This window comes from Panthera tigris, chromosome B4 (genome assembly GCF_018350195.1).
Source record: "Panthera tigris isolate Pti1 chromosome B4, P.tigris_Pti1_mat1.1, whole genome shotgun sequence".
NCBI lineage: Eukaryota > Metazoa > Chordata > Mammalia > Carnivora > Felidae > Panthera > Panthera tigris.
Window position 1 is genome coordinate 54,106,753 of NC_056666.1, and position 27,968 is coordinate 54,134,720.

At 43.6% G+C, this 27,968-nt stretch overlaps 1 protein-coding gene across 1 annotated transcript in view; it reads right to left on the reverse strand.

Annotated features, from left to right (window-relative positions):
• Positions 1–20,334: 20,334 nt before the first annotated feature.
• Positions 20,335–27,968, reverse strand: part of LOC102966745 (cationic amino acid transporter 3-like) — a 39,361-nt gene continuing 31,727 nt past the window's right edge. Inside the window, exon 2 of the mRNA XM_042991892.1 lies at positions 20,335–22,529. Coding sequence (XP_042847826.1) covers positions 20,582–22,354 — 1,773 coding nt within the window. The 5' untranslated portion in view covers positions 22,355–22,529 and the 3' untranslated portion in view covers positions 20,335–20,581. The remainder of the gene's footprint in view (positions 22,530–27,968) is intronic.

Here is a 27,968-nt window from a genome sequence, read left to right on the forward strand (position 1 = left end):
TTACAGCCTTCCCACTAGCATCCCATATTGTCTTTGGTCCCTGAAATGCCATCACTCATGCTGTCCCCTTCCCTTTTCTGGTCCCCCCATCCCAGTTGGGCTGCAGGCACAGAAGGGCCACATGGCTTTTCCTTTATGGTTATCCAGCAGGTGACATCCCAGCTCACAGAGGTGAGGCTTCACAGGGTCCCACCTGATGGCTAGAGCCAGAACTGGATCCATGTTTTCTTGATTCCCAATTCAGGGGTCTTCCCATCTGTTCTGACTGCTGCTTCTAAAAGAAAAGCACACTTCATAGGCCCCAGTGGGAAGCCTGCTCACAACCTTGGATTAAATAACCCGTCAAAGCTACATCCTTCCTCATGTGATACATGTTTACATATATCACTGATGTACACAGGACTGTTAACCACAGAGCACAGACACATACACCACAAACACCATGCAGTGCACACACTCACCTCAACACACACACCCCTCTGCCCCTCAGAGTCCCACAGCCCCTGCCCCTATCTTCCTACTTCCTGGGTTGCAAGAGAAACTTCTCTTCATTCATTATTTTCTCTTTGTCCTGTGTTTGCAGAGGCTCTTCAGAGTTATAGACAGAAATGTGCTTTTCCTGTTCTAATCTTGTTCCCTCCCACCACAGCCCTGTACACATGGAGAGGAGGGGCCATTCATGGTCCTCAACTCTCTCTTCCCAGGGATCCTCTCTCTCAGGCCCTTCAATGCTCCTTGCACCTCCCATCCCTCTTCTGACCTACTGACTCCTCCTCCAGATCCTTCTTGCTGCCACTGACCCTCTTTTAACCTCAAAAGCTGGGTCTACTAGGGAGGTGAGCACTGAAAGGAGAGAGAAGGAAGAATAGGAGGGACAGGGAAGAAAACCTAACTACAGACCAAGGGAAGGCTCTGTCCTGTTCACTTTACCCTCAGCTGGGAACTTCTGGCTTGAGTATGACCCAGTGTTCTGACTAGCCTTACTTCCTCCCCTCTCCTAGGAGCTAAGGTGAGGAAGTGATAGTAACTAGATTGAATGCATTGACTCAGTGGAATGAGGCCAGTTTGGGGGAGGGGGGCACATGTGCAAACTTGTGGACTGGTGGGTGAATATGTGCATGCAGGCGTGCCACACACAACCCCTTCTTCATAGTCCATCACACACAAGAACTCCATGTCATTCCCCAATCCAGGACTCCTTCCTTAGAAAACAAGAAGAGAAAAACATGCCAGGATTTCAAACACCTTATTCCAACTTTCCACTCATGGGGGAAACCTGAAAAGATAAAGCCCTCCCCCTTCCTTTCCCTCTTGCCATGTGCCTCCTAATATACTCTGGTGTTTGCATTTTCCCCTTGGACCCTCTGGGTGCAGCTCCCACACACCTTCTCCAGAATGGAAGAGGCAGCAGACAGAGCCTCCTCCTTGCTAAGGACTGAGACAAATGCCAATCACCTTTAGGGGCTCTCAAGGTGCCCATTCTACTATAAATTCCTGAGGTCAAAACCATTCTGATATTATCACATACATAAATGAGCATACCAGGTAGCAGGGGAACAACTTATAAGGCAACCAGGTGACAGAGACAGGAATTGTCTTCATTTTCCAGAGCCAAGTCCGTGGGGCTGGAGCCACACACAGCATTACGGTTTAATTTAACACAGTAAGGTGAGTGGCAGCAAAAGAGGCAAGGGAGAAATGGTACCTCAGAGGGAGGGTGCCTGGACACAGCTCCCACCCTGCACCCGCAGAGCCAGGACTCCTGGCCAAGATGTCCAAGCAGTGACAGGGAAAACGGAGGGGGGATGGTCAGGAGGATTCAGTGATTCTCAGCCCCTAATAATGGGTGCTGGGTTGGGTGGTCAGGATGGAGGAGGAGGTATCATCATGGGGCTTATGAGAGACTGGGATTTTGGTGCCTAGAGAGAAAACGGCTCAAAGGGACTCTGGGTGAGACCAGAAGGACTCAGGCTGATTGAGACAAACACTGCCTCCCCTCTTCCCTCCCCAATATACCCACTCTACAGAAGACAATAACAAGGGCCATGATGGAACTCAGCTTCCCCTCCCCCCAGCACCTGTGAACCTGAAGCCCAAGCAGAGAGAGTTCTCCAGGGTGTGAACCACTCTGTCCCATGGTCTTCATCTCCACAGACCCAGTGGGGCAGGAGAGAGGAGGAGGTAGGAGAAACTGAGGCAGAACTGCCCTTCCTCAGAACCTTCCTTACAGGGTCCTTCCTCTGGCCTCCTTCCCATCTGCAGTTCTTCTGGGTATATGGAGGTTCTCTCCACTTCCAGTGTTCCAGGCAGGACTGCGGTTAGACCACAGAAGGGACTTACCAGATTAGCATCTTGCCCATAGCCACACTCAGACTGGAGTAGGGAAGGCTGAGGAAACTGGGCTTTTCTGAATAAGCACAAGGAGCATGATGAGATCAAGGAGCCTGGGGATGGGGGAGGAACCATTCACTGGGACCTGAGGCATTGTAAAATTGGGCAATTGTCACAAGTAGTGGCATCCCAATACTCTTTGGAATTTATTGGGAAGTTCTCAGGTCAGATATCACCTCCTCCTGCTTTAGTTTCAGATTGTTTCCCTTTTAGGGTACTTTTGGGGAGGGGTAATTTGAATGGTAGGCTTGAGACCTGATGATAGAGTTTTAATTATCTCTCTCTCTCCATCTAGATGTGTCCTTGCTACTTGACTTTCCTCCCTGGCTTCCACTCCCAGGTAAGGTAGGAATTCAAAGGCTCCCTGAGGAAACGTCCAAAGTCCCTGCCTTCCACTCCCAGGTCAGGTAGGAATTCAAAGGCTCCCTGAGGAAACCTCCAAAGTCAATTAGCAATTTTGAGTCCTGCTTCCCTCTATTTTTTTAACATTTATTTATTTTTGAGACAGAGAGAGACAGAGCATGAATGGGGAAGGGTCAGAGAGAGAGGGAGACACAGAATCCGAAACAGGCTCCAGGCTCTGAGCTGTCAGCACAGAGCCCGACGCAGGGCTTGAACTCACAGACCGCGAGATCATGACCTGAGCTGAAGTCAGACGCTTAACCGACTGAGCCACCCAGGTGCCCCAAATCCTGCTTCCCTCTAAATGCCAACCAGGTCAGCCCCCTTTCCCTTCTCAGCAAGGACCCCAGCCCTCCAGCTCTCAGTATGGCCACAAGGTGGCAACAAATGCACAGATGAGCCCAGAGCTAGGCCTGGTGCCTCACCAGAGCCAGGACCCTCTCCTCCACCCAGATATTCATCCACCTATCCTCCTCTCCAGGCAGAAGGCCAACCCCAAGGGTTAGGAAAGACAGCTTGCTGAGAGAACTCAGGCTTTGGGGATAGGTGGGCTGTGTAAGGAGGGAGTGGAAGATGGAAAGGGAAGGTGTAAGAGAAGCCTGAGTGGAAAACAGGTCTGCAGAGACCCAACCAGGAAGCAGGTAATCAGGTGCAGTGTGAAGCCCAAGTTGAGAAATCATAGTTGGACTGCCTGCCACTCCCCACACCTGACCCAGCATCCCAGGGGCTCCAGGGCAGCAGCTCCAGAGGTCTGTTAACTGGGTCAGAGGCAACAAGGAAAAAGGAGGATACAGACCTGGGGGTGAGGCCTAAACCCCAATTAAACACTAAAATACAGACAGGGAAGAATCTGCACTGCCACCTCCCTACTTGGAGTGAAACCCAATTGGACATCATTATCTCTGCTATTCCCAGAAAACAGAGAACAGGGAGGGATTCAGTCAATTCTCCAGTGCAGTCCTGGCCCTTCTGGTGCATGGAGCGGATCCTGGGAGGAAGGAGAAAAACAGCCCTGCCTGAGTGGAGGCAAAGGTCCATGTTGGGGGTGGAGGTTAGAGGGAAGAACAGGGACAAAGCTCACAGCCAGGAAAGAGGAAGAGACCAGAACAAGGAAAGGCCTGCAGGTACCCTTTCCAGTGGTTTAGAAAGAAACTGTGGGATCCAGAACCAGGAGAGTTAATCACGGAAGACTTCCCAGAGGAGGAGATTATAGGACAATTTTGCAAAGGACTGGGAGGCTAATCTGCAGGAAGAGGAGGAGAAGGGATGGTTCCGACTGAGGTTAGACCATAAGCCTAGAGCAGTGTGGGGAGGACTGAACACTGCTACGGATGCCCAGCAGGAGCTAAAACATTAGATGCTGGGAGCCTGTGGAGGGAGACAAGGAAAGAGAAGGAATAGGTTTCAGTAGATGGGAGGCTGAGAAGCCCAGCAGGAAGGCTGGAAAGGAGTCACTAGAGGAGGAGGAAGGAAGATATCACCCCAGTCTAGCTAAAGTCTTTCTCCCCTTCTTTCCATCTAATAAAGCCAAGAGAATGGGAACAGAGTCCACGGTCTTCCAAAGGGGAGCAAGAAGGACTCCTAGACCAGGAGTCAGGGGCAGGTTTTCCAGAGGCAGCCATCACGTAGCAGGGGACACTGAGTGTTCCCTCCTGCAGGGCCTCTGGCTCCTGTCTGTAAAGTGCCAGTGTTGCACCTGGTGGCCTCTGAACTTCCTTCTCTGAATCTGCCCTGGTGATCATGTCCTTCCTGTCCAGGGAAGGTCTGACTCATCTGTGATCCACCAGCTTTACCCAACCATCCTCTCAGTGTCCCTACACCCTGAACCCACTTCCCTATCCAGAAGAAACTACTCCCATGCTTGGGGGAGGGGGTTCTGGGCTCCTCCAAGTGGGATCCTGCTCCAGTCCTTCCAGACAACCCACCACCCTGACTATCTCTAAGTTTCCATCAGGCATTGCCCCATCCTGGTTCCTCCACCTCCCTGCCCAGCCCATCCCCATCCCTCTGACCCCCTACACTGCCCCCCTCCCACTCTGTCCCCTCCCACCTTCACCACCTTCCACTCCACCCAGCTTGCCTCCCCTCCTGGCTCACCTCCCAAGACAACCCCACCTCCCAGGGGGCTCCACCTTCCTATTACCTCCATCTCTCCACCCTGCTGCATCCTACCATTTTGCCCCATTTCAAGTCATTTCTACACCTGCCTTTGCATGATTCACACCCTTCCAAATCTAGGGAGTAGAACAGGGCTTAGAACCCAATGAAAGGATGGAAATTTGCCCCCTTCTGTGTCCTCCTATCCTCTTCCTACTGTCTCTTCTCTCTTCCTCTGGGCAAATCCAGTCGGTTTGAAGGAGAGCTGAAGAGACCTGTCTCCATCAGCAAAGTGATGGGTGGGGATGCTTAGAGGTATAGGATGTCCAAGGAAAACCTCCCAGGCAGTTCTGTCCCACCTGGGGGAACCCCTGCCCTCAGTCCATAGCTGAGCCCCACCCCAGGTTGGAAAGGACTCTTAGCAGCCCCAGTACCACGCGAGAGCCTGATTACCTAGTCACCCCAAAGCCACTCCATCTCAGGAGAGGACAGAGACAAATGGTGATTGTTCCCATCAGGTCCTTCCACCACTCGCACCTCTACTCAGGCTGGAGGGAAACTCCCTCTCAGCTCCTAGCACAGGTTTGAGTCAGAGAAAGCAATGTGTACAGCCTTTGCATCTTTTCTCCTCTGGGATTACTGATGTCTGAGAGCCTAGCAGACTCTGTGTAATTTCTCAATTACAGTGTGTGTGCAGGACAGGACTGAAGCCTCCACATATATACCAAAGATTCCCCCAGAGGTCACCTTTTTTCCTGCCTGTTTGTTCCACGTGGTCTCCCCTTTCCCCACCACACTATGCTGAACCCCAACACTCCTGAGGAGAGGATCTTTCTCTACAGGCCCTTATTCATCCTGCTTCCTCCCTATGTCAGGCCTAGGATTTCTGCTCTAGAAAACCAGTCACACTGTCTGCTCTTGGCAGATTATTCCTCTCCTCTCACTTTAATCTTTCTTGTTAATATAAATCATCATCCTATCCCCAGGAAGTTGTGGGACTCTCTCCCAACCTTCCCTTCCCCCACTTCTTCAGGGTCCCCATGGCATGTCCCAAATATCTAGGTTCCAGATCCCAGCCTTCAGAAGAGGCTTCTGGCCCCTGAGATCAACCCAGGGGCTGAGGAGTGTGAAGATCTGAGTGGACTGCAAGAGAAAGAATGACACACACACACAAAACCACTTTGGAGCCCTGTGCACACAGCAGGTGTGTAATAAGTGTGAAATGGCCCATTGAGAAGCTGGGCTTAGCAAGGTGAGGGAGGGTAGGGGAGAATGAATGAGGCTGGAATGGTCTGAAGTGTCTGTTCCCCATTCTCTTCCTTTCTCCTCTGGGCCTCCTGGAAAGAATGTGCTAAAAGGCAGTCCTTGAGCCTAGAGTCCTCCCTTAGCTGTAAGGGATGTCTTCCCCTCCATCCACCTCCACCCAGCCCAGCTCATGACACCAGGACACCAATCCCCAAGAGCCCAACCATTGTACCCTGTACTGCCACCCCACCAACCACATATTCTCTCTTCAGCCAGGGCTCCCACATCTCTGACCCCTCACCTTACACACCAGCCAGAATACCCCTATTCCAGCAGAATCTTAGGTGACTTCTTTGAGTTGTCTGGGTCTGTGCAATCAACTTACTAGTCTTTAAGCTTTAGCCAGGACTCTTAGCCCACATGATTGATTAACATTTCCTTGTAAAACTATGGATCGTGCATTCTTTCCTGGAAAACAACAAACACCTTCTGCACATAATGAAAAAGTAACCAGACAAACCAGACACTTTTGTTCAACCCTCCACCCACCCCTCACTAAGGAACCAGATCCCCTTGCACAACCTCAGAGTAATGAGACAACATCGGTAGCTGGTACCATGGAGTCTGCATGTAATCAAGAAATGTTAGGGACCACTATCCTCCTTTAACTGATTCACTGCCCTAAGCTCCTTGAAATACCCTTAGGCCAGGCAGAAAACTCAGAGATTCTTTCGACAAGAGTCTGCCTTCTCCCCAGGTGGCTGGCTCCTGAATAAAGCTCATATTATTTCCAATCAAAACTCTTGTCTTGGGCACCTGGGTGGCTCAGTCGGTTGAGTGTCACACTTCACCTCAGGTCATGATCTCAGGGTTCGTGGGTTCAAGCCCCCCGTTGGGCTCTCTGCAGTCAGTGTAGAACCTGCTTCAGATCCTCTGTTCCCCTCTCTCTGCCCCTCCCTCCTCTCAAAAATAAATAAACATTAAAAAAAACAAAAACTTCTTCTCTTGAATATTGACTTTTGCAGTGATGCACAGCTGAATGTACATGTAGTTAACAAATTTTCAGGAGTCAGCCTGGAGCCACTGCCCCTGGGGTGTCAAATTCCCTGGAAATCTAAATTGGAGCAGTTGGGGGGGGGGGCGCGCCTGGGTGGCTCAGTCGGTTGAGTGTCTGACTTCGGCTCAGGTCATGATCTTGCAGTCCGTGAGTTCGAGCCCCGCTTCGGGCTCTGGGCTGATGGCTCAGAGCCTGGAGCCTGCTTCAGATTCTGTGTCTCCCTCTCTCTCTGCTCCTCCCCTGCTCACATGCTGTCTCTCTCTCTCAAAAATAAGTAAAAATTAAATCTTTTTTTTTTATTGGAGCATTTGGCCTGCACCAGGCCAGGGCTTCCTCCTTTGTCTCCTGGGCTATTAACTTGGAGGACTGAAGGATATTAGCTGTTCCAGGTTAGTTGCTCTCCAGGAGGGAATCTGAGGGATCTGTCTGTGTAGCTGCCCAGAGTACTTTTTGTCTCAGGGGAAATTGTCTGCTAATTCCAGACCATGCTAGCTGTCAATGTTGCATTTTGGTTGGAGTGCAAAGGAAGGAGCATTTGGGGAAGCTGAGGAAATTCAAGACCAGGTAAGTCCCTCAGAGTGCACACTGATACAAGTTTCTCATTCATGAAGCACTGTGTGCTTTTGTTTTGCTGTCCATGTCTTTCCCATTAGAAGGGCATGGCTTTCAGGAGAAACTAAAAGAGACTTGAATAATGGTCAATTTAGTTTGAATTTGGAAAAAATCTGTTTTGATGTGCTTGTGGGGGGGGGTTGTTGTGTTGTGTTAAATGTGTGTATACTGGGAATTTCCATCTCTACCCCACCAATTAACCCACTAGACTGAATTTTGTTTTTGTTTTTGTTTTTTTTTTTAATTTTTTTAATGTTTTTTATTCATTTTTGAGACAGAGAGAGACAGAGCATGAACAGGGGAGGGGCAGAGAGAGGGAGACACAGAATCTGAAACAGGCTCCCGGCTCCGAGCTGTCAGCACAGGGGCCCGACGCGGGGCTCGAACTCACGGACCGCGAGATCGTGACCTGAGCCGAAGTCGGCGCTCAACCAACTGAGCCACCCAGGCGCCCCAAGACTGAATTTTGAATAAGTGGAAGGAATATAGACAGGAACCTGTAACTAAGAAAGAGATAAGCTTTATTCTAATACCACCTTGTCATGTATGTTAAGGTCAGAGGTAAGATGGCCATTAAATGGCTCTCTTGGATCTCTCTTTTACATTGGGTTGCCTCCAAGTAGAGGTTTTGGTTTGTTTAAATCAGCAGAACTCTGACTTTGTGGGAGGGAAAAGAAACTAGAGAAACATTGGTTTAGTAGGTCAAGAGCCCTACTTTTGGGCCAACAGAAGTACTCAAGGCATCATTGTTTCCACTGTGTTGTTTCTGAACTTTTCCCCAGTAAGATGGGATACTCCTTCTATTCCCAAAGAAATTTCATTAGGACATATTTAAAATATATGGTGTAGAGGACTGAAAAGCAATCAGAGAAAAACCCTGTTGTGCAGGAGGGATAGACAGGAGACCAAAAGAAAAAAAGGAATGTTAGTCCAAACTTTGCATTTGCCTCTGGCCTTTCTAGAGGCACCTTTCACCTCTACCTCATCCTTTTCCTCCTGTTTCTGTACTAGCATGTGTGCAGCTTACTTACAAAGCTCCTCTGCCATCCTCAGTGCCTGGGGCAGCATGGATTCCCTCTTCTCCTACCTCCCTATCAAGGAGCAAAGCACCCCAATCTGTTGGACCCCCTCCTTACAAGATTCAAGCTAAGTCCCTCCCAAATCAACATCAAGGGGCCCATGGGCTACCTTGGACTTAAACTGCACACTTCAGATTACCCATAGTTTCCCCAGGTAAAAATTGCCAGTAGGAAACAAATTGATTAACTTTTCATGTACACAGGTGCAAAATATTCCATTATTAAAGCTAATAAGCATGTCATTAGCATTCTCAACATTAAATATAAAACCTTTATTCTATCAAGTTTTAGTAAAAGTCAAAGGAGCTCCTGTTATTTCTGTCAGCAAAAAGGTGGCTTAAAATAATGGTTACTTGTGTCTGTGTCATAAAGTTTCATAAAGTTTTTTCATAATTGTTAAGAAGAAGTAAGTTGAATAAATAAAAAAGTTTATGGCTTTCAAAATATCAGTAATCTGAAATTTTAAATTTGTGCTAAGGTAAATGAAAAATTGAGTTGAGTTCACTGGCTAAGTATTCTCCAAATAAAACAGGCACTAAAACATTGGTTACTGAACAGAGGTGTATCTGCTTTGACCTTTTTATTTCAAAGAAACTGAAGATACTTGACTCTGTTGGTAAACATCCTTTATGCTTTTTAAAGATTGCACTCTGGAAAAGCATATGTTTATAGAAATTATAAAATATACTCATAAACTTCCAATCTGAAGTATTCTGGTATTATAGACAGTTCACCTTTGTTTACTGCTTAATTTTCCTTGGAGACTAAGGTTTCTAAGAGTTAAAATTGTACTACATGTCATTAAGACCGATGGAAATGAGAAGGAGAACAACTCAATATGTAGGAAAGTAGGAGATGTATAAGGAAGGTATAAGAAGTGAGAAAACATTTTTGGGGGGTGCCTAGGTGGCTCAGCCGGTCAAGTGTCTGACTTTGATTTTGGCTCAGGTTATGCTTTCACAGTTTGTGGAATTGAGCCCCAAGTCGGGCTTTGCACTAACAGCAAAGGGCCTGCTTGGGGTTCTCTTGCTCCCTCTCTCTCTCTCTCTGCCCTTCCCCTGTTCTCTCTGTCTCTGCCTCTCTGTCTCTCAAAATAAATAAAAATAAACTTAAAAAGAAGAAATGAGAATACATTTTTTGTTAATGTGAAAAAAGTAATTTTGTCCTAAAATGAGACTGGTTATTTAGATAAAGCTTTTGGACAAAATCTGAATGAAAAAGAAAGTTGTAGGCTTGTGAAGGGAAAGCTTTGGAAAATAATTTTATGTATGGTTAGGACTAACTCATATTGAAAGGAATGGATTTTGAAAGGACACTGGTATAAGATCGAAATTCTGCTTTTCTCTCTGTTAAAAGACTAAGTTTTTTTGGGTTGTTGGTCTCCTCTTGATAAGAAATTATAAATAAAAGTTGCTTTGTTTTGTTTTGTTTTTCTTCTTTTCTCTATCTGCCCAGAAAACCAAAGTTTTATGATTTGTCTCATCAAGTCTTTGATTACTTAACAGATATACAACTCCTTAATATTAAAGGAGCTAAGTTTTGCTAACAACTGTATAACTTTCTGTAGAATTTCTTATTGCAAGCTTGGTTAAATGAATAATTAATTATTAAGTTTTGTGATGATCTGTAATCCTATTCATGTGTGTGCTTTAGAGCTTTCTAAGTTTTTTTTACAAACTTCCCAAGTTTCAAATTCTAAGTAAAATCTTTTTGACTAATTAGGCTTGTTTATTTGTTATGTTAAAATACATGGGAAGTGTTATATAAAAAAAAAAGGTGCTGAACCTTCTTGGGTTGTATTGTATGGCATATGCTGTAACTGTTCTAACAAACATATGGAATTCCTGATGTTTTAATATATCCTCACATAGGGTCATCACTTGACATTCTATTGTTGGAATGTTGTGTGTCCTGGAAGTAATTAGATTTCCTTGTCAACTGCAATTATAGATCTTGAATCATGTTAACTTTTGAGTCTTTTGTCATTTATAGTTATTTTCTGATGCTCTTGAAAAAATGTGTTTCCTCTTCAAGGAGATTCATGGAATTGACTTTTGACAAATACAGGTTTTGATATCTTTAAAATCATAAAGCTAAACTGGATGAGAATTTCTGGAATAAATGGAAAAACTGCAATCAAACAGAACAAGAATTAGTAACATAGAACTGAATGAATGGAGGAAGATGAGTATAATTTTCAGGACTCTTGTTTAACATGGCAGGCTCTCTAATATTAGCTTCTCCATATTTAAGAAAACTTTCTTTTAGGACATTTGTGACTTACAGAAACATGATAAAATATTCCTTTGTGTGCAAATTGGAAAATTTAACATTTTCCTCTACCTGAAACGTTCCAGAGTTCAGAAACTCTTGGTAAGTATTCTTCTTTCATGGAAATTGCAGTTGTTTGCATAAATTCAGTGAGAATCTGTTCTCCTTGTAACAGGACTCCATTGGAAATTTTGGTTACCTTGCCAAGGCTCTGACTGGGATATCATATTTGAGAGAGACATGAATAGACTCAGATATGACCAGATAGCTTTAAAGAACTAAGGTTGACTTTACGGAGCCAATAAAGCCCTTTGGAAATGTTGGCCAGATCCCTTGCTTACAGAGTTCCCAGGAGCCTTACCAGGTGAGTAAAGAATGTCACTTCTTGGCAGGTTCAAGAAACCTCAGGATATTTAAGGGACCTCGAGAAGAAGAATGCACCCAAATCTACAGGTACCATAGGAAGATCTGATGGCAGATATTTGGCTTAGCTTCTGGCTTTAAGAGGCTATGAAAAGTTCAATCTTAGAGATTTCTTATGAAAGTTCCAGTAAGGCAAGTTTGAAAGAATCTATCAGGTTAATCACTACTCTTTCTGAGTTTAGGTAAATAATTAGGCCAACTTTGTTAAAATTGGATTTGTTTTTCAACTGAAATAATCTCTATTTGGCTCTCTTTGGAAATGAGGGTGATTTTAGAGAGAAAAATTATGTTTCAACAAGTCACTTTTGTGGATTTTAAATTCTAGTTCTGATTAGCTGTCTTTGAATGTTTGTTGTTTGCCTAATCTAGATAACTTGAGATGAACTTCAGAGAATTTGCCACATAGCTCATGTATAGACACCTTCATGATTGTTATTCTGTGGGGATAATTACAGAACCCCAGGAACATATGATTACTTGAACACTGAACAGGTCTGAAAGAAGGTCTGTGTAGGTGGGATACTCATTGTCAGAGTTCCCTCCAACCCATGGTGTTAACTGTGAACTGTGGAAGTAGTGGATGGCCCCACCTTCCTTATGGCAGGAAAGAGGGTGCCTTGGGGACATCCATATCCCCAACATGTCTTCTTCCATTTCCTGTGATTACTTATAACTAAGATATGGCTAAATATCAGGCAAAGAGGGCTTCTTGATCCTTAATTTAACAATTTTATATAAGTCTCTGTCACGTGCACATCAGCCCCATCTATTAAGAAATATGGGTCAGGAGGAAGTTAGGCCACACTGTCAGTACATATCAGGTTCTTCCTGATGTCTGACCACCATGCCTCTTGCTGTGTCCAAAGCCAACTCCCTCACAGATGGTGCTCTTAAAACTCATCTTCCCATCTCTTCAAAGTTGTAATCATAGATGAAGAAGGAAACAGAGGAAACAAAGAAGCGAAATGACCCACAAAGAAGGCAGGTAAGAACTGACCAGGCAGGAGGAGGAGTGTGGGAGAGATTGGAGGGGAAGAATAAAAAGACTGAAGAGGCAACAGTAGAGGAAGTGAAATATTTAGAACATTATCCCCAACTCCAGCAGGTGCATATAGAAAGAAACAGGCTGGGTGAGGGGAGAAAAGAGGAGAAGGAAGAGGGATGGGGAGGGAGGCAGACAGCATTTCTGTAGGAAAACAACATAGATTCAGGTGTGAGGGAGAAATACCCAATACACATGCTGCTTTGCTGTTGCAGAACATTTTCTGAAAGGGACTTGGGACTTAAGGCATTCCCCTGAAAGAGATGGGCCACAGGAGTATCTGCTTCATAAGTCATGACAGGATAAACTCACATGATGTGGAATGGAAGATCAGGGAAGTTATTAACGATATCCTCCCTATTTTCAATCACTTAGGTTGTGGTTGAAAAGGGATCAAGTAGGGGCGCCTGGGTGGCTCAGTCGGTTAAGCAGCCGACTTCGGCTCAGGTCATGATCTCCCGGTCTGAGTTTGAGCCCTGTGTCGGGCTCTGTGCTGACAGCTCAGAGCCTGGAGCCTGTTTCAGATTCTGTGTCTCCCTCTCTCTGACCCTCCCCGTTCATGCTCTGTCTCTCCCTGTCTCAAAAATAAATAAAACATTAAAAAAATTTTTTTAAGAAGAAAAGGGATCAAGTAGGAAAGCAAAGCAGTTAATGGAGACATGATTCTGACTAAAGTCTTCCCTTCTCTCTCATCACCTAATCCAGTGAACCCAGAGATGATACGTGGACCCTCTTCCTTCCTCTGTCTCCCATCCTCTTCTCTCTATCTTTAAAACAAAGCTCCTGGGAAAATCTGTCCATATTCACCTGCATTAATGTCAGCTCTCCCACCAGAATCTGCCCTGGCTTGCCTTGAGTCACATACCCTATCCTGTCTGCCTCAGAAGGGAGCCAGTAATGCTGCTGCCCCTGAGAGCGAGACTCCAGAAAGGACCTGGGTTCAAGAGTCAGTTTCCCCATTCCACTGCCTCCATATGTGTTCTGGCCTCACTCTTCCTTTTCCTCCTCCAAGCAGTGTTCATTCTTTGCCACTTCACTTCCCTGCACCCATAGCATGACATCCCTTGTCAAGTACAGCAAGTGGACCCACTTGGACAAGAACTTGCTTGCTTGAATTCAAGATCTCTAGGTACCACTACTCCAAACTGCCTGTCCATGTCTGAAGATCAGAAATGTGACTTGTGTGCACCCTGAGCAGCTAAAAGGAGTATAGCTTTTCCTCCTCCAATAAGTATCTCTCAAAACAAAGCAATGTGAGTTCTTTGGGCACTATGGAGCAGAGAGGTAGGGTTCTTCTTGAAGAAGTACAGCCTTTATAGTGTGTAGGATACCACTTGTAGAGAAGCTGGTCCCAGTGGGGTGGGGGAAGGCTGAAGAGAAGTGAGGACTACAACTTCAATTAGAGGAACTTATGGTAATTTCTATAACACCTTCTCAACAGTCTGAGGTATCCCTCAGTATGACCAAGGAGGTTAAGGCCTTTGTGAGAGAGGGAGCTACTGCTCTTGAGCTAGCAACCAAAACATGTTATCCCAACAGGAAGCATAGTCAAGAAAGGGTTAGTGGGTGTAAAACCTCCAGGATTCTTCTTACTCACTCCCAAGCCATTCCTAATGTCACCACTGTTCTGCAAGAGACAGAAACTAATGCAACCAACTTGTGCCAGGAGAAGGGGAGCAGGGAAGTAGACAAAGGAAGACCCCAGCAATGAAAGAACGTCCTGGGCCTTCTGGGATACTGGCAGAAGGCTTGCTCCTCAAAGCTGTGGTTGTCTTCAGCCTTGGAGCAGGGATCCAGAAATGACTAAGGGTGGATGTTGTCTCTAAAGTCACTAGGGGATATCTTCCCCTTTCCCAAATGTCTGAGAGCCGTGACCAATTCCCCCAAGAAGTACAGAGCCCAAAATCCACTGAGACCAAGGTAAAAGGGAGTCTCTGTGACAGCAATTAGCTTCTCCTTTTGCATACTTCTGTCTCCATCTCTTCCCCAGCTTCTCACATCCTGAAGCATTATTTCAGAGGCTTCTACCTTGATTTGTCTCCAAGTCTCTAGCAAGATCAAAGCTCTCAACACCTGTTTTGCTTGCCAACTCCTTGGCAGGAGAAGAGGTACCAGGGTATATCCTGAGGCAAGGGGAGAGCCTGACTTGCCCTCTTCCCCAGGCAGGGGGGAGGTTGGAAGTTGGATCAAAGAAAGAACCAATTCTAAGTTTGGGTTCACAAATATGCCTCTTGGTGGTAAGGCTCTTATTCTCATTCTGTTATTGATTGTTTTTTTTTTTGTTTGTTATTGCTCCTCAGGTTGGAAATTGAATTAAGCCATAATCATAGTCAGGTAAATATATAACAGTGACCATAAAGGCCTTTCCTAACCTTCCTATCTAAAGAAAACTCCCTCTGATTCTTTATCATAAGACCCTGTTTATTTCCTTCAGGTGTTCATCACAGTCCAGAATTATTTTAACGTTTGTTTTCTTGTTTATTGCCCATTTCCCAGGAGGGAAAAAAAACCCTATATTTGAATAAGGGGAAAAATTAATAATGAATAAATGTATATTATGAGAATAAATCTATTTGTAGGATAAAAATTTCCTACTAATATGATCTCTACCTGAAAGCATGATGTCCATATCTCTATTAACAATATATTTAATCAACATTCATAAAGCCTTTATTCTACATCTCTACCCATGGCCTCTTTCCCATAAGTGTGAACCATACACAACAGTTATTTAACCATTCTTTAGCCCTGTGTTAAACACTGTGGAGAGAATACAAACAGTTTCACTCTAGAAGCATACAGTTGAGTGAGGGATAAAGGGAGGGCACAGGGTAACCACAAATGAAGACAGTGTACAAAAACACAGCTATGGTAAGACTAACACAAAGGAGTAGAGGAGGTTAAAGGAAATGAATTGCTTCTGATTAGGATTATCTAGGAAGGCTTGGGCAGGAGGTAACATTTAAACTGGATGATGATGATTGTGTATCATTTCAGTAGTCAGAGATAGGGAGGATGGATATACAAAGAAAAGACATAGCTACTAGGAAGGATTTCTTGACTTTGGGCATCACTTGATATTGAACTACTGTTCATAATGAGAAAGTGAAATACAAGGACCAGTGAAATTCAAGAAGCTGGAGGCCTTTAATACAGAAGACAGGAGCCAGGACATGGGTTCTAGCTCAGGTTCCATTTATCCCCACTTCTTCTCCACCTAATTTTATGGAAAGGGTGTGGGGTTCATATGGGACAGGATACCCATAATACTTCCATCTATATATCTCTCATATCCTCTCTCCCCTCCACTATGTTCTTGTTAACAATGAAAGAATTTCTTCCTCTCATTACTGAGAAGAACACAAAGCACAGAAAAGCATAAACTACACAAATTAAGTCAGATAATTTGCATACCTGGGTTTCCTCAATCTACTGATGCAAATTGTCAATATCTATATTTCCTCCTTCTCTGGAGAAGAGATGCTGTGAAATGTCAAATGGAGAGTAATGTTTGTCATAAAATCCTCATACAATAGTCTTCCAAGTACTGGCATTGGAAAGTGGGGGAGAAGGTTCCTGTACTGTGTTTACCTCCAAATCACGTGCAGGTCGTCCTGCCTCCTGCTTCTAGGAGCTTTGTTTCAGGTTTTCTAAAGAAGTAGACAGAGACAACCAACTCTTCTTACCATCCTTGCTTCTATCAAAGTCCATTGCTTTCTATGAAGTTAGTTTCACAAAGGGCCTGATCTCACAATCTCAACTCTAGATTCCTTCACTGGTATAATTTTCAATTCTCCTCTTTCTGGGATGGCTCAGATAGAGAGTCCTACTTGCAAGCAAAGAAATAAATAAAATGTCTTCTCTTAGTACCTTCCATGAGGGGTTCTAGGAGAGGGGAGGTGGTTACATGAGTGGTGTGCATACAAGGGAGGCTGTGTATTAGGCTAGAAAGTAAACAACAGCAGGGTGTTTCCTTGGGGTTTCTGTTTCTCTTTCTCTGCAAAACTCTTCTGATTGTAGCAGATTCATAGGGACTCCAAGCAACTCATCATCTTAGCCATAGACTTCTCAGAAAGAAAACTCACTGAGGTTCCCTTGAGATGTGATGAAAATAAATATCAGGGTTTGGTACAAACACACCAACTATTGTCAGGGAAGGAAGGTAGCCAATTTCTTATAGATGGTTAAACTCCTTCAAGATTTGTGTACACACACACACACACACACACACACCATACCCTAAAAATCTAAATAATATGCTCATGTTTATAGATCTACCAAGATAAACATAGCCCACACCTTGGTGCCTATTTCTACTCAAATTCAAACAGGTATGTCCATATATATGCACACACACACACACACACGACTTTGAATGTGGTGCTTTATGAATATATTTACCCAACCTTACCCCTTTTCCAAGCTCCTAACTATAGGTTGGGACACAATGAAGGTAAATGAGAGAATGTCTGAGTACAAGTTGCATGTGTGATTAAGTGTCTCTCTGACTACATTCCATGAAACAAATAGAATTATTTTTTTTTATTATTCACTATTTAGAAATAGGCACTGTATTTCAATTATGCTATGCCATCATGTTTCAATGATCATCAGTCCCTTACTGAGCTGCTACTCCACAGAGAGTATAGCTCGGCAGCTAGCAGCATGAGCTTCCCTCAAACTTGGTACAAAGCCTAACTTCACCACTCACTTTGCACAAATCACTTAATGCCTCTGAGTCTTTGTTTCAACTTTTGTAAAATGACCATAACAATACTCCACCATAAAACTTTTGTATTAAATAGGTGATTATGTGAAGTGCTTGGAACACAGCATACAGCATAGTACTCAACAAATGGAGCTATTATTATCATCACTTTGTAAGCATGGGAGATATAAACAAGTAATAGATAAAAGATATGTTCTTTTCCCTTAGGAGGTTTATAAATCTCATCAGTGAGACAAGATAAAAATATAGAGAGAAGAAGGACATGGAAACCTAAAATTCTTATTTGAGCCTTAACATGCAACTTATTCTCCTAAATCTAAGCCTTGTTTTAATTTTAATTTTAATGCTCTAAGAATATTGGTGTTTCTCTTCTGACATTCATTGTCCCCATGCCTCATTGCCTTATATATACCACATATCCACCCAAGCCTTTTATTTCAGGAGTTGACAGGAGAATTCTTTAGATAAAAAATATTTGGGAGTTCAAGAGTTCATTTTGTACATTGTCCTGTTTCTGGGCAGGGCCCATCTGAGGCATTCCAAAACCCAAGTGAGACAGCCATGCACACTGCCAGAGAGCCTACACCTTCCCATCACCTCCAGTCACCCTTTAATCTCAGAAAAATTTTCCTTCTTCTTACTCTCAATCTGTTTTCCTTTAATACTAGCCTCTCTCTTCATCACTCTTTCTGATTGGGGACGAGGTATACAGACCCTCAAAAGCCTAAGAAAATTCCCAAATGATCATCTGATAACATTTTTCCATTGCCTATCCTCCAGGTCTCTGGAAATTTAGTCTCATTTGTTATTCACCCATTAAAATTCATCAAAAGATTCCTTAAAAAAATTAATTTGGCCCTGACTAGGAAATAACCCCTTATGCAGTCATCTGGTCTATCCTTAAAGATTTTGAAAGATGAAAGTATCCTAATTTCCAGGACAGATAGTTAACTCCTATTTCAATCCCCCAATCTCCATAACCTCTTCAGTTATCACTTATTTGATTAAGAGACAGTACAACCCTGAGGCTCGGCATGACTAAAATGACCTCCCCAGTCCCTTTTGGGACATATATGAAGTAGGGATTGGCACCTGTTCCAACCCACACAATCCTGTGCCCCAAGGGAGCCTCTGATGACCAGGCAGACTCCAGCATGGGCATGGCAGACATTTTCCCAAAGTGGACAGAGTGACAAACCCTGGCACAGTGACTGATATGGGAAGCCTAAGGACACTAGGGAAGCCAGGGCCTACACTTCTCCTTATTCCCAAAAATTCAATTTCCCTAGCTCAGTCCCCTCCTCTTCCAAAGTTTCAGATCTTCCATAGTGCTCATCTGAGGCCAGACACCTATCCTCCATCATCTGAAGTGAGTGCTTCTCACACATAAACGAGCATACAAATCACTTGGGAGTCTGTTAAAAATGCAGATTCTGATTCAGTAGGTTTGAGTAGGACCTGATTCTGCATTTCTAACAAGATCTCAGGTGACACTCATGCTGCTGGTCCGTGGACCACACGTTGAAGAGCAAGATCTACATGACAGTAGCAGCTACTAGTGTCTCTGAGGAGTCTATCTGTCCATGTCCTTCTTTCTGTCTATCCTCCAGATGGCAATGAAAATTATATCTCATCCCTTCCTTTTTAAAAATTTATTTGTTTAAACTCAAGTTAGTTAACATACAGTGTAATATTGGTTTCAAGAGTAGAACCCAGTGATTCACCACTTACATATGAAACTCAGTGCTGATCCCAACAAGGGCCCTCCTTAATGCCCATCACCCATTTAGCCCATTCCCCCACCAACCTCCCCTCAGCAACCCTCAGTCTGTTCTCACTGTTTAAGAGTCTTTTATGGTTTGGTTACCTCTATAGTTTTATCTTATTTTTCCTTCCCTTCCCCTATGTTCATCTGCTGTGTTTCTTAAATTCCACATCTGAATGAAATCATATGATATTTATCTTTCTCTGACTGACTTATTTAACTTAGTATAATACACTCTAGTTCCATCCACATTGTTGCAAATGGCAAGAATCCATTCATTTTTATTGCAGAGTATTATTCTATTGTATATATAAACCACATCATCTTTATCCATTCATAAGTCTATGGACATTCAGGCTCTTTCCATATTTTGGCTATTGTCAATAGTGCTGCTGTAAACATTGGGTGCATGTGCCCCTTGGTATCAGCAATTTTTGTATCCTTTGTATAAATACCTAGTAGTGCAATTGCTGGGTTATGGGTAATTTTTATTTTTAATTTTTTGAGGAGCCTCCATACTATTTTCACATACAGATGGTCAATAAACACTTGGAAAAGATGTTCACCAGCACTAACCATCAGGGAAATATAAATTAACACTACAATGAGATATCACTTTAAACCTATCAGAATGGCTAAAATCAGAAAGATAAGATAGGGGTGCCTGGGTGGCTCAGTTGGTTGAGCGTCCACCTTCGGCTCAGGTCATGATCTCGTGGTCTGTGAGTTCGAGTCCTGCGTTGGGCTCTGTGCCTACAGCTCAGAGCCTAGAGCCTGCTTCAGATTCTGTGTCTGCCTCTCTCTCTCTGCCCCTCCCCTACTCATGCTCTGTCTCTCTCTCTATCAAAAATAAATAAACATTAAAAAAATTAAAAAAAGAAAGATAAGATAGGCAAGTATTGTCTAGGATATGGAGAAAAAGAAACCCTCATGTATTGTTGGTGGGAATGTCAATTGGTGCAGCCACTGTGGAAAACAGTATGCAGGTCCTCAAAAAATTAAAAATAAAACCACCTATTGATCCAGTAATTCTGCTGTGCGTTTTTTTAAAATAACATCTATACACAATGTGGAGCTCAAACTCACCACCGTGAGATAAAAAGTTGCATGTTGTACTGACTGAGCCAGTCAGGCACCCTACTGGATATTCAACCAAGGAAAACAAAAACACTTTTTGTAATTTCTTTTAATAATATTTGAAAGCCAGTAAGCAGCTACAGACACAACTCAAAAGTAGACAGGTTAAAAGAAAAAAAAAAGGAGAAAGAGCAAAGACACATCCTTCACAATACACACTGAGCTCTATTAGTGTTCACCCACCAACATCCCTTTGGAGGCCTAGCTTTCCATGCAGTCAAGAGACTCTCCAATATTGTGCAGAGAGACAAGACTGCATTCAGGTGTGATGATGTCAAACCAAATATGTACTGGTACTGCTTAGTTCAAGGTCTACACTTTTGGCCCTAACTTAAGCGGAGTTAGAGACCAGACTGTACTGGATCCCATAGGCAAAGTAGATAGCAAACCCAATCAACATCCAGACAGCAAATAGGGCCCAGGTGGCAGCTGTCATCTGCACCATAAGGCAAACATTCATGAAGATGCTCAGTAGTGGGAGCAGAGGCAGAGCAGGGACCTTAAAGTAAAGGGGACTAGAGCTCTGAGGCTGTCTCCAGATGACCCCAGTGAGCCCAGTGATGAGCACCAGGAGCACCACAACCACTGAAATCCACACTGGGTCTCCAGAAAGCAGAACTGGCCACTGGGCCAGCACCAGGCAAAGAAGAATTAGCAGCAAAGCAAGCAGTGCGGAGCAAACACGGACAACCCGGCCAGAGAGTGGAGTGGGGGTGGGGCTGCCTGGAAAAAGTAGTCCCTGTAGAGTCAGCCTCTCTACTATATGTCCATTCTCCTCCAGCACCTCTGATTCATTTTCCCCTTCCTTTGCCTCAGGCTGATACCTGAGGATGAGAATGGAAGTAGCAACCAGGGAGTGAGGTATCAGGGATCCAACTGACCTAAGGTCCAGGAGATCAGTGAGCCCAAAGAAGACTGCCATGATTGCTGTAATAATGCTCAAGATCACAGTGGTCATGATAAGGATGAATGGGCGGGAACGGATTCCTTCAAGGACAGGGAACAGGAGACCATCCTGTCCCATCCTGTGTAATACTCGACGTATGGGAAACATAAAGCTCAAGAGCCTGGCAGAAACAATACACAGAAATGCAAAAGCTAGAAAATAGTAGGCAGGGTCCCAGCCAATATGGAGTAATGCCTGAGGCAAGGTGCTCCCATGTCGAAGCTTGTAGTAAGGCACCATAAGTGTAAGTGCTGCAGAGACACCAAAATACACCAAAAAGCAGATGAACAGTGAAATCACAATGCCCATGGGGATGGAATGCTGGGGATTCCGGGCTTCTTCAACTTTTTCAAAAATGCTGCTAAAACCTATAAATGCATAGAAACAGGTAGCTGTTCCACGGAGAATCCCCTCAAAGCCAAAAGGCACAAATCCTCCAGAGCCCAGAGGGCCCAAGCTCGAGGTGTCATTGAGTCCAGCCATTGCATAGTCCTCTTCTGTGAGTTTCCAGTTGTGCAGGTCCCCCTTAATGAAGCCAGAGATGATGACAAAACTGAGAACCAAAAGTTTCACCAATGTGGCCATTTTGGTAACTGGGAAAGACCAAACATACCTCAGATTCCGGAATTCTATGAGCAAAAACACAAGACCCACAACAAAGATATCTACATATTCTGTAAGGACACGGGGAACATGTGGTGAGATGCTCTCACGCAGGGTCTGAGAGATCTTGTTCCCACGCAGGTTGTCAAAAGCTAAGATACATGCACGGGCCACAATGGCTTTATCACCAACATGGGAGAGTATGAGGGTCCAGCCAGTGATGAAAGCCCAGAGTTCACCTATAGTGACAAAGCTGTAGAGATATGTAGAGTCAGAATGGGGAACTCGGGCACTAACCTCTGCATAGCACAGCCCAGCCAACACAGAAGATAGGCCAGCCACCAAAAAGCAGATCACAATGGATGGTCCTGCTTGATTTCTGGCCACCTCACCAGCCAGGATATACACACCTATACCCACTGTGCGGCCCACAACCCGAGCCACTAAATCCAGAGTGTTTAGGCTTCTCTGTGGGTCATCCTTAGCCACTGGTTCCTTCAGTGTAGGTCTTCGTACCAGTTTTTGACCAAATGTACGAAGTGCCTGACGCAGCATCCTAGCTGGAACTGAAGAGGATTCCAGGATCAGAGAGCTACAGCAAGCCCAGGGAGGAGAATCTGGGATCAGGTTCAGTGAGACTCAGTGAAGCCAAGTAGACTTGGGGCTGCCGAGGTCCATTACTCACGCTTCAAAGTTGCTGCTTTGTATTTCATTTGACCCTTCATAATGCCTAAACAAGAAATATTTACTGAATGGTGGTGTTCAACCAACCAACTGTAGCTCAGAAATCCCATGTCACCTGTTGCGGCCCAAGTATCACTGAAATTGAAACCAAAAGACATCATAGAAAAATCAACCCTGATTTCCCCTCAGAAACAGTGCCAAATACCTCCCAACATTCTCCTTTATTGCACACCATGGGACATAATCCCTTTACATTCGTCTAACTCATGTAGTTTCATGTACTAATTAAGCTGTACGTCACAACAGGGAATGAATGTATTGTGCAATAATTCACACACAGGATGATTACGTGGTGCTTGGGCATGAGATATGACACATTAATTCATGTGTCATTGCAATTACAGAACCATTTTTTAAATTACATTTGAATTTGAAATACAAATATTGGTTCCTCTGTCTTAAAACTCTTTGCCTCCAAATCAGTACCCAAAGTCAGATGTCACTTTGGTCCCCCCTTTCCCCATTCTGTGTCATCCACTTAGCTGTACTGATGGTAAAGTGTGTACAGTCCTACTCTTCCCTTTACCTAACTATGCCAACAGGGGTGCTGTGAAAATAGAAGAGAGCAAAGGGGGCAGGGCCTTCATAACTACCTGCAATAATGAGAGGAACAGGCTGTCTTGTGAAGAAACACTGGAGAAATGGGTGTAGCAGTCAATCAAGCATCCATTAGTAAGAAGAGAGAAGAACCAGAAATGTCACTTGATGAATTCTGACATTCAATAAACCTCACCCAAAGCAACCAGACAAAATTTACTATAACTTTTATGTCCACAGTAATGATGGGCAGGGAGAAAAGAAGTATGTCACCTAGCTCAGTAGTTCAAAACCAAAACAATTCCTTCTGTCTCCTCCCTCTTTGGGTTCCAGGAGAGAAGGAGACCTCGCTTTTACGGACAGTCTCCTCCCTGGCCACGTTGTGTTCTATAAACACCCTACACTGTCTGTGATGTCCTCCACTGAAGCTATTCAAATGGGCCTCTTCTCAAGGGGAATAAGGCTTTGGGTGAACAATTCACAGCAATGCCCCAGAAATGAGAAGTGGAGAACAGAGAAAACAAAGTCATGCAGCCCCCACTCTCCCCCATACTCAGGCTCCTATTTTGAGAGAATTTTAGGAAATGTTGTCAGAGGTTTTAATAGAAAGATTAAGTCAAAATTGAAAAGTCTTCTCTATAGATAATCAAAATGAACCCTTGGGAAATGGGTCAGACCTTCTGTGTACAAATCCATCTACACTCCTTATTTGCCATCCACCAGTTCCAATGTTATGATTTACCAACAAGCACACAACATAGATAAGGAGAGTGAATACTTAACTCATGGAACCTTCTAAATTATGAATATGATTGACGTGTCCCCACCCACCCTGAGGCTTGAAACCCTTCAGTAGTTCCCCACTGCTCTTCCTTCATAATACTTCCTTTCTTCATCATCTAACCTGTGCTGATTCCCCCAGCCTCATCCCATGCCCAGTTCCTGCTCCAGCTGCAAAATATAACATCCAAACTATACCCTGTGCCTCTAATGCTTTTTTGTTCCTTCACTTAGCTAAGCTTCACCTCTCTTCTAGCTTCCAGCTTGGAAGTTTCTTCCCCAGGAAGCCTATCCTGACCTGTATGCTGCCCTTCCTATGTGCTATCATAACACCCAGGCTTCCCCCATGTGCTATTTACCCTAATGTAACAAAATTCAAGGTCAGCTGCCTGTGTATGTCCTCTATGAGACTGTGAGTTAGGTGCTCAATAAATATTTATTGAACAAATGAACAAACTGAGAAGAGAAACCTAAAAGAGCACATAATCCAGAATTCAATCCAGAATTGACTTTGAGATACATACTTTGTAACCAAGCAGTCTTTATAATCCTGGCTCAAGTAAGGATATAAATGGAATTACCTTCCTTGTAGAAGGCAAGCAAAATGAAAAGTGTGAAGGGAAAACCAACTGATGAAACCTTAACCGCACATCATTCATGGCAGGTATGAACAACACAGGGTGATAAAGAATTGTTTGTGGGGCACCTGAATGGCTCAGTCTGTTAAGCGTGTGACTCTTGATTTTGACTCCGGTCATAATCTCATGGTTCTGAAGTTCAAGCCCCACATCAGGCTGCACACTAACCACATGAAGCCTGCTTGGGATTTTCTCTCTCCCTCTCTCTCTGCCCCTTCTCTGCTCATTTGTTTGCATTCTCTCTCTCTCTCTCTCTCTCTCTCTCTCTCTCTCTCTCTCTCTCAATAAATAACTTAATTTTTTTAAAGAATGTTTGCATTTGAGGACACTTGTTTTAAATATCAGGTTGATTTGGGTTACAGGCAACCAGACACCCACACCCAGCTAAAGAAGCTCTAACTTTTTGAAGGCATCATGCCCAGGCCCTATAATCTAGGTAGCATGTCCTAAGGCAAAGGTTCTCACTTTGGGACAGAGAGAGAGATAGTAAAGACACCTGGGGACATTTTCAAACTTCAGATCCTCTCCTTCTGGAGATTCTTGTTCAATAGCCCTGTACTTCCTGTGACTGATCTAATCCACCCCAAATGAGAAGTTGTCTTCAATTTCAAAGACAAGAGATTCCAAAAGCTTCCTTTACAGGAAGGCAGCACAATTTAGTAGTTAGGAGTAAAGCTCTGCAGCTAGATGGTTCATGTTCAAATCACAACTCAATCTCATACCAGATGACTCTGGACAAATTAGTTCACCTGTTAGGGCTTTAGTTTCTAAAACAGTCAAATGAGAGTAAAAGTAAATACCTCATAGAGTTTTTGTGAGGAGTAAGTTAAATGATGCCTATAAAGTAGTTAGTTCAGTACCTAGCAAACAATATGTACTTAATATAATCCACCTAAAATTTAATATTGAAATATGATTCAAATCCCCAAACTTTGAAAAACAATTAGTTTTTATAAATGTCTAGCCTCAAAATCATCCGCTACAACTTGAGCCTGTTAACTAGTCCTCATGAGACAATGAAAATAGTTTTATTCCACATATTTTGCTTTGAAACAGTAAGTACTCTAGACAGACCCCCTTGTACTTGGTGCTAAACACTTGGGAGTCCTAGGCTTACTAACTTAGACCAGGCATCAAAAAATGCAAGCCTCAAATATAATAACAAATAATAATATATATATATATATTATATATATATATATATATATATATATATATATATATATATATATATATTGTCTATGGATGCCTCATCTTATTCCTAGAAGAAGCAGTGCTGAGTACTATAGAGGTAAAAGCAATGAACATTATGTCAGAAATGTTGGATATGAGCCCTGGCTCTTCTGCCTCACTGTATAAACTGGGGTAATTTGCTTAATCTCTCTAAGCCCCAGTTTCCTTATCCACAAGGAACCTTACCTGACTTCCTTACTAGATCAACATGAAATTCCATGAGAAGATACAAACCTGGGAATGCAAGCTGGTGCAGCCACTCTGGAAAACAGTCTGGAGGTTCCTTAAAAAACGAAAAATAGAACTACCCTATGACCCAGCAATTACACTACTAGGCATTTATTCCAGGGATACAGGTGTGCTGTTTCAAAGGGACACAGGCACCCCCATGTTTATAGCAGCACCATCAACAATAGACAAAGTATGGAAAGAGCCCAAATATCCATCGATGGATTAATGGATAAAGAAGATGTGGTATATATATATATACAATGGAGTATTACTCACAAATCAAAAAGAATGAAATCTTGCCATTTGCAACTATATGAATGGAACCGGAGGGTATTATGCTAAGTGAAATTAGTCAGTAAGAGAAAGACAAAAATCACATGACTTCACTCATATGAGGACTTTAAGAGGCAAAACAGATTAACATAAGGGAAGGGAAACAAAAATAATATAAAAACAGGGAGGGGGACAAAACAGAAGAGACTCATAAATATGGAGAACAAACTGAGGGTTGCTGGAGAGGTTGTGGGAGGGGAGGATGGGCTAAATGGGTAAGGGGCATTAAGGAATCTACTCCTGAAATCATTGCTTCACTATATGCTAATTTGGATGTAAATTTTTAAAAATAAAAAATAAACAAACAAACAAAAAAAAGAAGATACAAACCACCGTGCACTGCTGGTGGTAGTGTAACTGCAGCCACCATCCTGAAGCACAGTCTTAGTGGAATTAAGAACACACACACCTGGGATGCCTGGGTGGCTTAGTTGGTTAAGAGTCCGACTTTAGCTCAGGTCATGATCTCACAGTTCGTGAGTTCAAGCCCTGTGTTGGGCTCTGTGCTGATAGCTTAGAGCCTGGAGCCTGTTTTGGATTCTGTGTCTCCCTCTCTCTCTGCCCCTCCCTCGCTCATGCTCTGTCTCTCTCTCTCTGTCAAAAATAGGTAAACATTAAAAAAAATTAAAAACAAAAAGACTCCTTATAAAACGTTAATGAAAAATTAAAGAGACTGGGGGTCCTAGGTGGCTCAGTCGGTTAAGCCTCCGACTTCGGCTTAGGTCATGATCTCTAAGTTTGTGGGTTCCAGACCCGTGTCGGACTTTGTGCTGACAGCTCGAGCCTGGAGCCTGCTTTGGATTCTGTGTCTCCCTCTCTGCCCCTCCCCCACTCACACTCTGTCTCTCTCTCTCCTTCAAAAACAAATAAACATTAAAAAATTAAAAAAAAAAAAAGATTGCACATACCCTCTTAGCCCACAATGGACCTTCAAGGTAAACACCCCAAGGAAACTCTCTCCTAAGTCCATAAGGAGGCCCATATGAGCATGTTCATCATAGGACAGTTTGTGGTAGCAGGGAGTTAGAAGCTATGTCAGCATATGTCACTAGAGGAATATAGAAGTAAAATGTGCCATATATGTACAATGAAATATACACAACAGTCACAAATACAGTAGATTTACAAAAAACAACATGTGTAGATCTCAGAAATAATGTTAGGAAGCAAAAGTAGAAGCAGGATGTACAACACAATTCCATTTATATACATTTATAAACAGCCAAAAATAGCTGATATACACATATGTATTAAAAATGTCACATCATTCCTGTGCTCAAAAGCTTCCACTGGTTTCCCTTTTTATCCAGAGTAGAAGCCAAAGTCTGCATTTCCAAAGGCCTACAAAGTCTTACAGTACTTGTCTCTGACCCAGATACCTCTCAGCCTTCTGTTTCTCTCTCTGACCACTCATTTTTCTCTAGTCATTGGCTTCCCAGCCATTCTGGCTTCCTAACATACCAGGCAAGACCTTACCTCAGGGCCTTTGTACTTGTTGTCCCCTATAACCGCACCACTTCTATCCCACATATCCACATGGTTTCTCCCTTTACTACAGTTGGTGAAACAGCACATTTGTAGCAAGGACTTCCTTATTCTCTCCACATGGAACTGAAATCTACTCCTAAATAACCACAACATACCTGGTCTCCCTGCCCTTTTTTTTTCACAGC